The sequence below is a fragment of the Triticum aestivum genome, chromosome 1D (assembly GCF_018294505.1).
Source record: "Triticum aestivum cultivar Chinese Spring chromosome 1D, IWGSC CS RefSeq v2.1, whole genome shotgun sequence".
NCBI classification, from domain to species: Eukaryota; Viridiplantae; Streptophyta; class Magnoliopsida; order Poales; family Poaceae; genus Triticum; species Triticum aestivum.
The window spans coordinates 494,561,325-494,577,437 of NC_057796.1; the positions used below are offsets into that span (position 1 = coordinate 494,561,325).

At 48.1% G+C, this 16,113-nt stretch overlaps 1 protein-coding gene across 1 annotated transcript; it reads left to right on the plus strand.

The window, feature by feature from the left end:
* Nucleotides 1-8,374: 8,374 nt before the first annotated feature.
* Nucleotides 8,375-9,961, plus strand: LOC123179663 (uncharacterized). Its single transcript, XM_044591579.1, has 4 exons — nt 8,375-8,479; nt 8,569-8,674; nt 9,244-9,506; nt 9,608-9,961. Exons 2-4 carry the CDS (start codon nt 8,579-8,581, stop codon nt 9,813-9,815), a joined length of 567 nt encoding a protein of 188 aa, XP_044447514.1. The 5' UTR covers nt 8,375-8,479; nt 8,569-8,578; the 3' UTR covers nt 9,816-9,961.
* Nucleotides 9,962-16,113: the final 6,152 nt, after the last annotated feature.

Genomic DNA, 16,113 nt, shown 5'->3' on the forward strand with positions numbered 1-16,113 from the left:
CGTTGGATGAATTCACGATCGTACGAATTGTTATCATCGAGCCAGCATTGTCATGTGGTCCCGCACCTCACCCTATCTGAACAAGGACGTACTTCCCCAGCTCGAGGGTGAGGATCTAGACCCTGCCATGGAGACCGTCTCATTGTCGTCGCCCTCTGCCCTCAGCCACCTCAACGTCGGCGAGCTGGAGTCCCTCACCTTCGTTCGTCTATGCCTGTTCGGTTGACTGGAAGCGGAAAGGACGCAATGGTATTTTGGTTAGTTCACTTTGCACTAAGCGGAAAGTTATGATAATCCAACAATAATATTTTTTTCATTACCTGGACTAATGAAGGGAAGCAGCTAGCAGTACCAAGTTGTTTGTGTACTAATTCGTTGGATCGGAAGCGACAAGGCGGGCCAGAACCAACAACGCTTGAGGCGTGTACTTGTAGTCACGTTCATTTCTTTTTAATCCGTATATGCACATAAAATTTGTCTGAAGTCAAACTTCATAAAGCTTGATCAACTACATAAGAAAAATTATCAACATTCAGAATATGAAATCAATATAATTAGATGCCTCATGAAATTGATTTTCATACTATATAACTTTGTATTGTAAATGTTGATGTTTTTAAAGAAAAAGTTGGTCAAACTTTTCATAGTTTGACTTCAAACAAAGTTTATACACAGAGTAAAAAAGTAACGGAGGAAGTACGTACGCTGGAGGCGCGTGCACGATCACCCACCGCTGCCCATGTGGTGTGCGCGCCCGAGGGAAAGGGGAGACACCCGGGCTCCGGATTTGGAGCGGAGCAGGACGGGCGACCGCGACCCACATTCTGCCGGCGGTAGGTGGAGGAGCTTGCAGCGGACGCGGGGGAACTTGAACTATTGCCAGTGTACACACACGAGCGCTCGATGGTGATGCGTAGCGCATGCTCATCGTTGTTCGGCGCGTTGAAACTAGATCTTCAGTCCTCCTCTTTGAGAAGACCGTCCTAGTCGAAGCGGAGGCGACGAGGAGTAAGGAGAAGACGAGTTGGACTGAGGTTTGACTAGGATTTGTCGGGTGGATGGGGTTTTTGTGGGGGCAGCGCGGGCCATAGCAGGCTGAGCCGACGTGGCGGGCGCGTTCGGGCGCCTCATATCCTCCCCATGTATGTTCCAGATATGGGAGTTGCCAGTTAGTTCGCCGTTTGGGCCCGATTTTTTGAACTCAATACAAACGCAAGAGATCATATAAAAGCGCATACACTCTGTCCTATGAAGGCAGACACGCACGCCCTGTCCCTATGAGCACCTCCAAAAGACTAAGCCGGCATATCGTTTTGAAATTTTACGAAATCATTGTAGGCGCCTCGTAGTCAGTGGGAACGTCTCCTCTCAGTGAATGCGCATCGCTGGAAATCCTCGAATAAATCCAGGATAAATGCCAGCACCAGGACTTGAACCCCGATGGACTAGAAATACTACTGTCCTCCTAACGTGCAGTTTCGGCCAGATTTGAGGCATCCGATTTGATGTCGTTTTTGCGTCTGTTCACTCATCGGGCAACCCATCCGGTCGTCTGGGGCGCAGGTTTGTTTGCAATTTCGGCCGAATTTGAGGTGTCTGATTTGATGCTGTTTTTGCGTCCGTTTACTCATCGGGCAACTTGTCCGGGCGTTTGGGCGGATTTGGGGGTCCGGTAGTAGATTTTTTTAGGGTGTAAAGCCACTTTATTCAAACTCCACAGATAGTGGGATACAAGTTTGGTCATGCGGCTGGCCAAGCCACACATGACGCCCCTGAGCTAAAGACAAAGCAAACTTAGCTAACTTATGAGCTTCGAAATTACATCGACGACTTTCAAAAGTAAAGGTACAAGAGAGTGGTGACGATCTAGAGATAATCTCCATGATGATGGCTCCGTAGGGTCCTTGGTTTCCTTTGGCAATGTCCCCAATCACTTGCTTGCAATCAGACGACAACACAAAGCATTGAATATTGAGATCTTCTGCCAATGCAATGCCCTCACGACATGCCATCGCCTCGAGTGTGGCTGGATCCCAAATTCCTGGAATGACAAGAGCCGAGCTACCCAAGAACAAGCCCTGGCTATCCCTACACACAGCTACGGCTGCTCCTCCTCTACGGGTGCGTACTCCTGCATCAACATGAATTTTGGCATATGTTGTTGGAGGTGCCCTCGGCCTCTGTATCGATGTACCTATCCTCACCGTATCAGCCTGTGTAGGATTTGGGGTACGGATAGCTTCCAAGTCTGCAATAAACCGAGTAATGAATATTTGTATTGCATGTGGTGTTTGGAAGATAGCCTTATGAATGGCCTTTCGTCGAGATGTCCATATTCCCCATAGGGTCACCGCCATTAAGACGAATTTCTCATGCGATAAAGTATCAAGCAGACTGAAGAGCCAGCTCTTGGCTCTCGTTTCTGTGGAGGCCGCCAAAGTGCAACTCAGTTCTTCGTCTACCAACGCCCAAGTGCATCGTGATACCGTGCATTCAAGGAGGGAATGCCGCCATGAATCCTGAGCCCCACAGAAGCCGCAGGTACTTGTTGTCGACATTTTACAGTGTGCTCTGACATCCTCAGCAGGTAAGGATTGCTTTGACAACCTCCACAAAAACATACGCACTTTGGCCGGGACCGCCGTCTTCCACAAAGTTTTCCATGATCCTTCATCGGCACGAGTACTTGATGATCCCGCGGATCCTTCAAGCCACGCTTCTCTTCTGTGTCTTGTCGCAACGAGCATGTTATATGTCGAACGTACCGAGAATTGGCCACTTCGGTCATGTGCCCAGCTCCAAAAATCCTGCATGTTCATGGTGCAAAGTGGGATCCCTGAAATTACCGTCGCATCAAAGGTCATGAAAGTGGCATTCAGAAGCGGTATATTCCATGTGGCATTTGTTGCATTGATGAGTTTTGAAACCACGACCGGGGGGTGGGCAGATATGCATCCGTATGGCCTCATCATCTCCTCGCGAGGTAGCCAGTTATCCTCCCAGATTTTCGTGCTATTGCCATTGCCAATCCGCCTTATCAGCCCTTGTTTCAAAGTGTCCCGTCCTTCAATGATGGCCCTCCATATCTGGCTTGGGTGATTCCCTAAATTTGCCTGCAAAATTGATGTGTTTGGGAAGTAAACACTTTTCAATATTCTCGCACTCGGCGACCCGGGATCCTGTAGCAAGCGCCATGCTTGTCTAGCCAACATTGCCAAATTAAATAGCTCGAAATTTTTGAATCCCAATCCTCCCATACTTTTTGGTTGTGTCATTGCCATCCACGATACCCAATGTGGTTTGCGTTGCCCATTTGTGCTCCCCCAGCAAAATTTTGTTATTAGCATATTTAGGTGTTCACAAAGGCCCCTGGGTAGCTTAAAACATGACATGGAAAACACAGGCACAGCTTGAGCCACCGACTTGACAAGAACTTCCTTCCCCGCTGTTGACATGGTCCTCTCTATCCAACCCTGAATTTTGCTCCACAACCTATCTTTCAGATATCTGAATACATCATTTTTTGAGCTTCCAACGTCAGATGGAATACCCAAATATTTCTCACTCGAAGTTTCGTTCGGGACATTCAGGATGCCTTTTATCTCAGCCCGGATATTGTCAGGAACTCCTTTGCTAAAAAATATGGAAGATTTTTCATAATTAATGCGCTGACTTGTCGCCTGGCTATAAATCTCTAGCAGCTGGTTCACCTTGGTAGCACCCACACCGTTTGCCTTGAAGAACAGCAGGCTGTCATCAGCGAATAGGAGGTGGTTCACTTGTGGTGCCGTAGGCGCCCCCTGTACTCCACTCAAGTTGGATGACTCACTTTTTGATTTTAGGAGGCACGAAAGGCCCTCTGCTGCTAACAAGAACAAGTATGGAGATATCGGGTCCCCTTGCCGGATCCCACGCGATGGCGTGAACTGTTGAAGCTTTTTCCCATTAAACATGACTGGGAATTGTACCGAAGTAACCAGGCCCATCACAATATCCACCCATTTGCTATTGAACCCCAGTTTAAGCATTATGGCCTCGAGGTAAGTCCACTCAACCCTGTCATATGCCTTCGTCATGTCCAACTTCAAGGCACAAGATTGATGCTCTTAAGCAGTTATTATGTTATCGGTAATTAATCTGCCTGGGACAAATGCTGAGTGCTCCTCAGAAATTATATCTGGCAACATTTGTTTCAGTCTGTTGGAGATGTCTTTCGAGGAAATCTTATAGAGTACATTGCATAAACTAATTGGACGGAACTGTGATAGAAGTGTCGGATTTTTTACCTTTGGAATCAGAACTAGAACGGTATCATTTATATGCATGCCGCTGATTCCATTCCCTCTACGATCTTGAGAACCACCTTTGTCACATCATCCCCACATACATCCCAGTGTCGCTGGAAAAAGTGGGCTGGGAAACCATCCGGACCCGGAGCCTTGATGGGAAACATCTGAAACAATGCTTGCTTGACCTCTTGCTGAGTATACGGTGCATTGAGGATATCATTCATAGCTGGTGTTACCTTAGTTGGCACCGTATCCAGAACTTGATCCATGTCATGGGTCCCTTCGGAGGTGTACAAGTTTTCATAAAAATCTGTGGCCATAGCCTCCATCTCCTTGCTATCCTCAGTAACCTGCCCGTCCTCCCGCTGAAGGGATTTAATTTGGTTTTTACGGCGACAACGGCTTGCTCTCAGGTGAAAAAAATAAGTATTTTTATCATCATGGATTAGCCAGTCCAGGCGCGCCCTCTGACGCCGAGCATCTCCTCTCGATGGAAGAGTTCAATTAATCTGTCTGCAATCTTTGTCTCCTCCCGCGTTGGTCCCGATCTGCCTGGGACAGAGCGTAGGTGCTCAAGCGCTGTTTTCAACTGGCGGATCTCAGCTTTAACAGAACCAAACTGAGTACGGTCCCAGTCCGTCAAATCCCCCGCCAGGTCGCCCAGTTTGGCGTGCAGCGAATCGACACAATCTGTCTCCTGCTTGCACCACCTATTGCTCACTGTCGTGAATAGAGAATCTTCCCTCTCCCACATTGTTTCATATTTAAATGGCCTGGGCCCCCCTTTGCATGCATGCTCCTCACGTAGTGTGAGTAGAATAGGGATATGATCTGAGCCTGCTGCATTCTTGTGACTTAGAGCTGCAAACGGCAATAACATGGACCACTCCGGATTAACTAGACATCTGTCCAGTCTCACCCGTGTATAAGTGCCCCTGCAACTTTTTTCTCAAAAGTCCAGTCCGTGCCTGAATACCCTATATGTCAGATAGTCCGCAAGTGTCAACCGCATCTTAGAACGCATCTATCTGGGCTTGACTTCGGTTCCCGATTCCATCATGTTCATGGATGTGCAACACTTCATTGAAATCGCCCAGAATTGCCCACGACCTGTTTTGTGTTTCTGCTATCTCTCGAAGAGTATCCCAGGTTTTATACCTCTCTGGAACTTGTGCTTCCCCATATATAAAGGTAACTCTGACCTGAAAATCGACCATCTCATCGACAAGAACATCAATATGATACTTGGAGTACCCAATAACCTCAACTTTATGCCATCATTCCAAAAAATTCCAAGACCACCACTTCTACCAGAACTGCTTACAGCAAAACTTTTATTAAAGCATAGAGTCTCTACCATGCTTTCGACTCTCGTACCCTCAATTTGTGTTTCTAAAATGCAAAGAATAGAGGGGGCAAATTGCCTCGCCAAATCGCGAAGCTCTCGAACTGCCGCAGCCTTGCCAACTCCGCGGCAGTTCCAACAAAGGAGACTCGTTCCGGTAGGCGCGACCCACTATTGGGGCCCGCCAAACGCACATCTGGGTTTTTGCTTGGTGTTGTGGTCTTTGCCAGGGTTGTGTCATTGGTAGAGGTGCTTGGTTTGTTCCTTTTCGGCTCCTGTTTTGATGTTGGGCTAGGTGGAATAGCCGGTGGGGGTAGCAGTAGGGGTTGACTTGTGTTTCCAGCCAGAGTTTGGCCACCCTTGCCTGTCTTAGGATCGGCTGCAAACAGCTGCGCCAGCTGCTACCCTCTTTCTGTTCCTTTCTGCATCATCCATCGCAGTGCTTTCTGGGTCCTCAAGGTCATGAGTGTTTTCCGTGTTGTACTGTGCATTAGCACGTCCACCTCCTCTGCCTGACCGGCCTCTGCCGCGTCCCCCTCTTGTCCCGCTTTGTGCTCCCGGTCCACTGCTCAGGCCTCTGAACCAGCTTGACTTTAGATCTTTGAACACAATTGCCTTAGGAGGGTGAACCCCGTCGCCGCACTCCTTGAACAGATGGCCTAGATTGCCACAAACAGCACACCAATCAGGCAGCCTCTCGTATTTAACTCTGAAGATGACCCTCTCAAGTTTCTCCTTTTTCTTGACAACTAGTGATACAGCATTCTTTAACGGCTTGGTCACATCAATTTTCACGCGAACCCGGGCAAAGTTTCCCTCAAAGTCCTAAGTTTTTGGCTCGGCATAGATAAATTCGCCTACTATTGCTGACAACGCTTTTATCTTACTGAAAAAGCCATCTGGCAGATCGTGGATCTGCATCCATATCTCAAGATTTTTTAGCTCTATCGTCGAAGGCTTAGTGAAGCCGTCGTAGGGTGCAATAACCACAGCTTTACCCTTGAAACTCCATGGCCCTTCCTCCATTACTCTTTCCCAGTCCCCCGGGCACGAGAATTGCAGCGTGTAAAGATTGTCCTCAAGGGGCCGGATCTTTACCACTTTCACCAAGTCCCACGCGACCCTCATGGTTCGGTAGAACCAATATTGGCTGTAGGTCTTGTCCGTATGAACCCTAGAGATAGCCATCCAGCGATTTGCCTCCTCCAATAGCTCATCATCCTCAACAATCACATCCCGCAAGTCCCCTTCCTTCAGACCCAGTTCGTCCATCATGGCTTCGAGATCGGAGGTTGCAGACCCGGAGCTCGACGCAGTCTTATCCATGATTTCTCTTGCACGAGAGTGCTGACGATCCGCGGGCGGTGTGGTCCCAAACCGCCCCCCTACTCCGCCCCTAGGTGGTCCGGGTGGGGTTGTGTCCTACGTGGCGGAATGCCTGGGCGCGTCCGTGAGCCCTAATATCCTCCTCATATTTGAGATGGATATGAGGGTTCGCGGACTTCCCGGGCGTATAGGTATGATACGAGGGGTCCGGTTGGGTCACATTTTTCCCTCTCTCCTACCCGATCACTTATCTGGCGCGTCCGCAGTCGTATAAGGAATGGTTTGAGGCGTCCGGCTGTAGATACTCTAATAAACCTAAAATTGCATCTGCCTAGAGCCCAGGCGTCCGCTCCCGTTAGCCTGGACGAGGCTAAGCAATTTTCCTGGGAGCTAGCCAGGCTAATCTAGCTGCAACGAGCTCAGGCAGGGACATGACCGTGAATCCAGGTAGCCAACCAAACAATGTCCAGGTACTTCTTTTTATGAGAAAACTTTTGATCAATTCATCTTTAATCATGGCAGTACAACAAACACTAAAAATGACAGAATTACATCCAAATTCATAAACCACCTCGCGACGATTACAAGCACTGAAAGCGAGCCGAAAGCACGCCGCTGTCATTGCCCCTCCCTCGTCGCAGCCGGGCAAAACATGTTATAGTAGACAGTCAGAAAGTCATCGTGCTAAGGCCCCAAAGGTCCAATGCAGCAGAGCAGCAACCGTCGCTGATGAAGAGTAAGGATCCAACCTGAAAACACATGAATATAGATGAATTACGACCAGATTGGAGCAAATCCACCAAGGATAGATCCGCCAGAGACACATCTCAACATGCCCACCGATGATGCTAGACACACCATTGAAACGGGGTTAGGTGAGGAGAACTTTTTTCATCTTCAGATAGCTACTGCCGTCTCATCTTTCTGAGTAAGACACAAACCCTAGTAAAACACGAAGAAATAATTGAAAACAGGGTCCTCCCGTCAGCAAGGATGAGACGGACCGACAGTGGCACCGGAGGAAGGCAAGGAAACCCAGACTTTTCTTTGGAAGTAGGCAGCCCGCTTGGGAAAGAAAATACAATAAAGAAAAGCAATCACCGGCCCAGGTTCCGCTACCATGGTGGTGGATGTCGAGGCACATCTCAGGGATGTCTCAGGCCAGGCGAATTTGTCCAGGATTACAACCAAACTAACAACACTACATGCGCGCGCGGAAAACGCGGCGAGTTTTAATTTGATAAGTTGTTTATTACTCCCTCTGTTTCATAATATAAGAACATTTTTGACATTACATTAGCGTCAAAAACGTTCTTATATTATGGGACGGAGATAGTATTTTTTTTACGGAAACTTGTTTTTTTGGAAACTTGTTTAATAGCTTGATTATACGTGGGCATGCATAGGTTGATTACGTACGTGCGCGTGCACAAGCTAGTAAAAGAAGAAGAAGAAAGGCGACGACGCGCGGAACGTAATCAACCAAGGCGAGCGTGGAACCCTAACCCTAACCGGCAAGGTATTCCCTTACGGTTGTACCTGGGTCGTCCAACCCAGTACCTCAAGCTTGGTGATTCGCCCTACACCTTTCACCTTTGTTGTTTGCAGGCCTGGAACGATGGCTGCGTCTCTCCGTGCGGCGGCGACCACGAGGATCCCGCGGCCGTCGGTGCTTCGAGGGCAGGGGCTTCGCCGGCTCGTCCACGCCGAGGATGTATGTATCTTCTCTGTCCCATATCCGGCTCGCTATTTTCCTAGGTCTGTGCCGTCCCGATCGACGTCTGGTCGGTGGAGGTCATCAGTTCTTCTCTGCTCTCTGCGTCTCTCCATACCATTGTATACTACGTAGTACATCACAGGGATGCACGGGTATCTTTAAAACAGGCATATTTTTCATCGATTTCCATTAGTAGATATAAGGATGAATAATCTGTTGATATTTTGGTAAAATCGGCATAATTTTGTCTCCAACGAGTTTCAAGCTTTGCGGTGTCATCATTGGCAGACATGATCGACTGCCTAGCATGAATGCCCTTGATATTCTGGTAAAATTCGGCCTCTTTTTGTCTCCCAACTAATTTTATGTTTTACCATTCATAATAATCAACTGCCTAGCATGAATGCGTCGATGATATGTTGATAAAATCGACATCTTTTTTTGTCTCCAACTAGTTTTATGTTTCCTGTGCAAGATATAAGGTGTGTTTCCTCTACGTAGACCGCATGCCTTGTGAACATTATTTTACTTATCAATTGATCTCAATGCTGCTTCTGTGTTTCCAGCTTTCCAAATCCATCCTCGCCTTAGACAAGGAACACCGTGGTTCGCCAGTCCAGCGGATGGGGGAGCTGCTGCGCTTGCAGGCTTCCAAATTCACCCACGCCATGAAGGAGGAACACCGTGCGGAGCTAATCCAGCTGAAGAAGGAGCAGCTGTACGAAGTCATGGCCCTTGTCGACGCCGATTCCGCGACCTCCTCGCGGGATAGGAGTCTGCTCAAGTATCTCTCTACCCAAATCGAGCCTAGACCACATGACCCTCAATGGTACAATATATCAACCACATGGAAACATAGATGTTTTTTTGCTTATCCTAGTTCATATATACAATAAGTGATTCTTACCGTCTCATCCCACCTACCTGTAGGCGCAAGATAACCAGGACCAAGAAGGTGTCCAAGTGGACTGCGTTGGCGGGGATTCTTGTTATTAATGCTCTCGGTTATTGTGCGTTGCCTTCCCGTCCTGAAATAGTAGAGTATGACGGATATCTTGTAACCGTTGAGAGTCTTCCATTGATACGACAATATCAGCACGCTGCTGAGAGAGCGCGTAAGCAAGATGGATATGTGTGACTGGACAAGCAAGAGGAGATGTGAACAAGGAAAAGGGATGAAGATGACATGCATGCATCTTGTTTGATGGAGAAGCAAGACTGAAGTTCTTTTCCACCTAGAACTTGAGACATGTAATATTATTACTTGATGATATGTGATAGCATTGTAATAATGTTATTGTTTCTGTTTGAGTAAATTCTATGAAAATGAGTCACCCGGTCCGAATAAGGAGGTTCTTCCCCAGCTCAAGGGCGTGAGCGTCACCGGAGCCGTGGGAGACCCTGCCATGAGGACGGTCTCATTGTCGTCTCCCTCCTGCCCTCTGCCACCTCAAAGTCGAGCTGGAATCGCTCACCTTCTCTGTCCATTCATCTCTTTATGATGTCTGTTCGGTTGCCAGGAAGCGGAAAGGAAGCAATGATATTTTGGTCAGTTCATCTTGGCACTAAACGGAAAAAAGTTATATAATCCGACCATGGAGATATAAGAACAGTGACAAAATGCAAATCCGGATTGCAAGCAGAGCCTATCATGACCGAGCGCCAAACCATGTGTGACAACATCGATCGCCATCTTGAATATAGTTTTCGAATATACTGTTCCGTGGAAAAGGGAAATACAACCAGCAGAAATCTGAACAAGAGCATCAAGGTAAAGTAAAAGTAAATCGTGGTACGATAACAAATACAGTTTAACAACTACTACGAGACAATCAATTCTTACTAAAAAGAATAAACTAGTGGATTTGCTAAAACACATCTTGATGAGATTTAGTTATAGCACATCTAAATTCTTGACTACATGATTGCGTTGCAAGATTTGTGCATTTTTTTTGTCTTTGACCTGCATGATATGCTTGGCATCGTTATGCGCTTCTAAGATTTTTTTAGAGCATCTCCAATAGACGCGCGGTAGAGCGGTGCGTTAAAATAAATTGCAGCGTCAAAATAGCGTTTTAGCGCGCGCAGAAGGGTGGTTGCTTTTTCGGTCGCTGCAAAATTTAGCGCGTCGCTGTAGCGTTTCAGCAGGCGCGGAAAAATCCAGCGTGCGCACAGCCGGCGCATGCAAAAAAATATATAAAATAACACATACGGAAACATTCATAGTTCAAATTCATAGCATAGTTCAAATCCCAAACCACAAGCAAGTTCATACGATGCTAAATAAAAATAGATAAATGATGCTAAACTACTTCTCGTCCTCCTTGATGGTGTAGTCCGACGACGTAAACGTGTCGAGCCACCGAGGATCTTCATCGTCCCAGGTCGACGCACGTCCCAAGTCGATCTGGGCTTCCGCCGGTTTCTTTCGCACACGCCTGTCCGCCCGACGCACGGCTCGCTCTGCGCTCAGAACTCGTTCTCGGCGGTGGCATCTTACGGGAAGCGCTCGCGCCACACCGTCATGGCGTGCTCGTCCGCCTCGGCGATGAGGAGGCGGCGATCCTCGTCGTTGATTAGTCGCGGGTGAGGCACGAGATCCTGCGCCTGCTGGCGCGTCCGCACGTTAGAGAAATTCATCTGCGACCAAGGCCGCCCGAGGCGCCACGCCGCCGCGTCGTACGCGCGGCCGGCCTCGTGGGCAATGTCGAATGTTCTGAGCCCGAGGCGTTTATCGCCGGAGCGGGTCTCCACGTAATACACGCCAGAGGGGCAGAGGCGGACACCGCAGTAGCCTGAGCTGCTCCGGGGGCGCGGCAGCATGGCGGGGCGTAGTGGCGGCGGGGCGCTGGAACTGACGGGTGGAGAAGGCGCGGCGGCGGCGGAGCGCTGGAAGAGGCGGGGGAAAAGGTGCGGCGGCGGCGGGGCGCTAGAAGAGGCGGGGGAGAAGGCACGGCGGGAGAGAAGTTTTTGGCAGTTGGCGAGCGCAGGCAAGCGGCTTTTAACCCAGTGCGTTAGGCGTCGCGCGGCAAAACTACTGCGCAGGCTGCCGCTTTTCCCCACGTGTGGGCCAATTTATTTCAGCAGAATTTATTTCGCGTGCCTGCTGAAGCGATGCACGGCCTCTCGCGCACCAAACTGGCGGTTTTCTCAGTGTGCCGTAAATTTCACGCGCATGTTGAAGATGCACTTATGATATGGTTTCATTTGTAACTTTTTTGGTCCGTTGGCTGAGTGTTTCAGGGTCTATACGGGCGTGTTTTTTTTTAGCATGCCTTTTGTGCTCTTTTAGACTGTTGGTTTTTGTGCGGTTTATTCGAGGGTTTCAATTTCTAGGCTTCTCGGTTTGCTTTCCTTCCATTCTTGTAATTTTTTAATTAGCATTTAATGCACATTTAAATCATCCACGGTCGGATGAACTCCCATGTGGTTCATTTTCATTTTCAAATATCTGCGTTGTTGACCCGTGGGTTTTATGTGTTGTCTTTTCTTTTTTTGATGTGTGCTTCTTACGTCTATGCGGGCGTGCATTTTGGATGTACTAGTCAATGTGTACGTGCAATGCACGTTAATTTGGAAGTATATTAAGTGCATGCAGATATTAAGTAGGATATTATTTGCGTGTTATTATTTAATTAGCACTATATTTGGCATGAAATTAACTGCACGCTAAACGTGTTGAGCGCTCGACATTGAAGCAGTCTAGGTCGTTGGATTGACATGATTTGATGGCCGAGATTAATTGAATCTGCCCTTTTGGGTCTCTTTATATTAGTATATATATAGATGTATGGCCATATCAAGTTGCATGTTCGTTCTCAAATCTAAAAAAGAAATCGCATGTTCATTCTCAACATTTTTTTGTTTTTGACAAAAAAGAATATATCATGAAGATACAAAAACACGTGGTCTATCAACAAGACGTCCAAAGCCATTAAGGATACGCATAGCCAAAAGAGAACAGAAAAATGACCATGCCACGATGATCAATCACTAGCATCAGCAACACGCTAACCACCATCGATGACAACACCCAAATTACAAAAGAGGTTCTCCGAAAGCAATGCCTCCAAGAAGAAAACAATGCACAAGCGTTGTCGCTACCTGGTCGAAGATCCTAGGTTTTCATCCCGAAGAAAGACAGGTTCACCCGACAAAAATGCTTTCAACAAGGTCATTGTCAGGTACAACCAATAAAGGCCAGACCTGGGGTTTCCACCTTGAGAATCGAGACTCGGTACTCGTGGAGCACCACCAAAAATGCAATCCACCCGTGCTGCCGCCCCCGCTTACCTCCATTGTTGTAAGTCACCAAACACCTGACACACCGTCTTCATCGCATTCAATACACCCTTTCACTAAAGCTTCAAGACCTCCAATCGTAGCCGCCATGACTTTCTCCATCTCTATCAATGCCTTGGGAATCGTTACTTAGACATATCTCACACACCGATAAGAAACCAAAGCTTAGCGTCGTGCCCTCTTGAGGCCGTGCTGGCTGATAATATGAGCGCGCACGACCGGAGCATTTCCAATGTAGATATCCAAGGCGACATACGCCAATTCGTATAGATCTCCGACAGGGAAGATAGGAACTTCTCAGCGGCCAGATCCAAGAGATCGACATCTGGCATAAAGACGACTTGGCGAAAGAAGAGTGCTAGGGGCAAACCAACATTATTTGGCCGAACCAGCAGCCCCCACTCCGCCTTCTCTCGATCCAGACCTACACACAAAGGTCAGCGACGTCACATCGTGCCACCCGCAACTGCAGAGCCCCAAACTTGGCGAGATGCCAACCATGACGGGAGACGAGAATGAGCCACTCCTGAACGAATTCGGTAACTCCCAACCCAACCGTTGCCGCCACGGCGGCACCGCGTGTAGCCTGCAGGCCAAGCCATGACACCGCCCAAGCAGCCGCCGCAACCGCCATCGCCTCGAAGAGGGGCCGCCGCCTTGAAGCCCTATCTCCGCCATCCATCGTCGTTGGTGTGCCAGGAATCACCACGGAGATGAGACCAGCCGAGTTGCCCCACTGCCACAGGGAGGGTCGCCGGCCGGAAGGAGATGGAGGCGGCCCGAGTTGCCTTGTTGGGGGAAGACGCGGGGTTGGATCCTTTTTTGCCATATCATGGCGTTTCCCTTAAAATTGGGGGAGAATTTCATTTCCCCTGACTCTACACCAACTATGGATGCATACAACCTTTTTAAGCATGAGTACTAGGATTTTAATCTTGGTTATGCACCAAGCCTAGCCCTCAAGGATAAATGTGTTGGTACCAGAAAAGTCTGGTCCTCAAGAATAAGTTGGAATCTAAATTCGCCTTCTTGAGGATTTAAACCTAGGTGTTGAGTTCACTCTCAACATGCAACTTGACCCGACGTATGCCAGTTGCATACCCACCATTGACACACAACTTGATGAAACCCATTTGCATGTCTATTCTCGAATAGAAATTTGCCTGACTCCTACCCCACTAATCCAACTTAGTTGCATGTCCACAATCGACATGCAAATTTCTCGACCTAGTTGCATGTCCACCAACTCACTCGACCCAGTTGTATATTTACCATTGACACACAATTTCCCCGACCTGATCTAGCTGTGTGTCGACTTTCGACGTGCAACTCCCAACTCAGTTGTATGTTCACCCTCAACCTGAAATCAACCAACCCATTTGCATGTCCACACTTGATATGAAACTCGCTCCGACCTAGTTGCACGTTCACGCTTGACCTGAACTCGACCAATCCAGTTGCATGTCCACCCTTGACATGCAACTCACTCCGACCCAGCTGCATATCTACCTTCGACAGACAACGGACCCATTCCTGCCTTGACAAAATGCTGACGGCAAAGAACAATATTAACGGACTCAGTTGCATGTCCACCCTCGTCACACAACTCAAGGTTGGTCCCTGGTGCATGTCTGCCCTTGATTGTACCGCCTTAGTTGCATGTCAACCTCGACAAGCAACTCACCCCAAAGCAGTTTGCATGTCAACCTTTGATCTGTAACGAAACAGACCCAGTTGCATGTCCACCCTCGACATACAACTGACCCCGGCCCAGTTGCATGTCCATCATCTACATGCAAATTGATTATTTTATTTTGTTTCCTTTTTTATTTCCCCCCACCATGCTCATCATCTATTTTCAGAAAAAATATTCACCTAGTCCTAAAAAATGATCGCCACCAATTTTTAAAAGGTTTATCGTGTTCTTTATAAAATGCCTTCTGTGTATCTTGAAATTGTATTTTAAAAATTGGTGCATTTATTCAAAAAGTAGATCATGTGCTGAAAATATATTTTAACACTTTTAAAAAATGTGGATACTTCTTAAAATTGCATGAACATTTATAAATATGTGAATCATATATTAAGAAAGGGATAAATATATTTTTCATCCCTGAACTCTCTTGAAAGTATAGAAATGGTCCCTCAACTCTAAAACCGGCAAACATTAGTCCCTCAACTTTAAAAACCAGATTAGTTTGGTCCCTCGACTCAACAAAAATAGTTTTCATGCGAGTTGGCATGGTTTTGACCCGGCATTGCCAACGTGGCAACCTTCTTCCTTCCCATCTTTTAACTCAGCTGAGCATTTCGTCGAGCAGTTGGTGCGCGCCAAGAAACAGAGAAGGAGGTCGACGTGGAGCTTGCGGTGCCGCGCGTACTAGGTGTAGGCGGCCAGGGAGGCGCGGCACGGCGAGGAACGCCGGTGACGCGCACACACCATCACGCACAAACTCGCCATCACACCCACCAGCACGCACACACTCGCACAGCACAGATGCACACGCACAACACAAATGCATGCTGGTAGAGGGAGAGAGCACCGGCGGGTGCTCCTGCGCTCATCCGCGCGACCATGGCGTAAGTTCGGAGTTGGTTCGAGCGCGGTCGAGGCAGCGATTCTCCGTCGGAAACGTGGTAGGCAAGGAGCTCTCGGACGCGGGGTGGATCTGGCCAGCATTGAAGCGCTTTTGAATATGTCGGACGATGAAGGCTGTAGAAAACTGTAGGATGGCTAATATTGTGTTGTTGTATGTTGTATTGATCTGACCCAGGTGTGGGATATATATAGAGTACAATATGAGGGAGAGAGACTTGGAATAGAGGGCAAGTCGTACATGATTTAACCCTATTCTATCTCTAACTTAAACATAACTACACTTCTAACATCCCCCCTCAGTCGTAGCGGGAGTGAAGCGGACGATTGCGACTGAATTTGAAGTCTTGAGCTTCTGTCGTCTTCTTCACTGCGTCATCATCAACTGCGTCTCTGATGGGTTGGCACCTAGGGCGGTGACTGCGTCCCCTTCTGGTGCCTTCGTTGTATCTCCTCTATTCCCTCCCGCAGTCACAGTGGGAGTGGCGTGGACGCTAGTGACGACGCGGACGCTGTTGACTGGATTTTTTGTCGATAA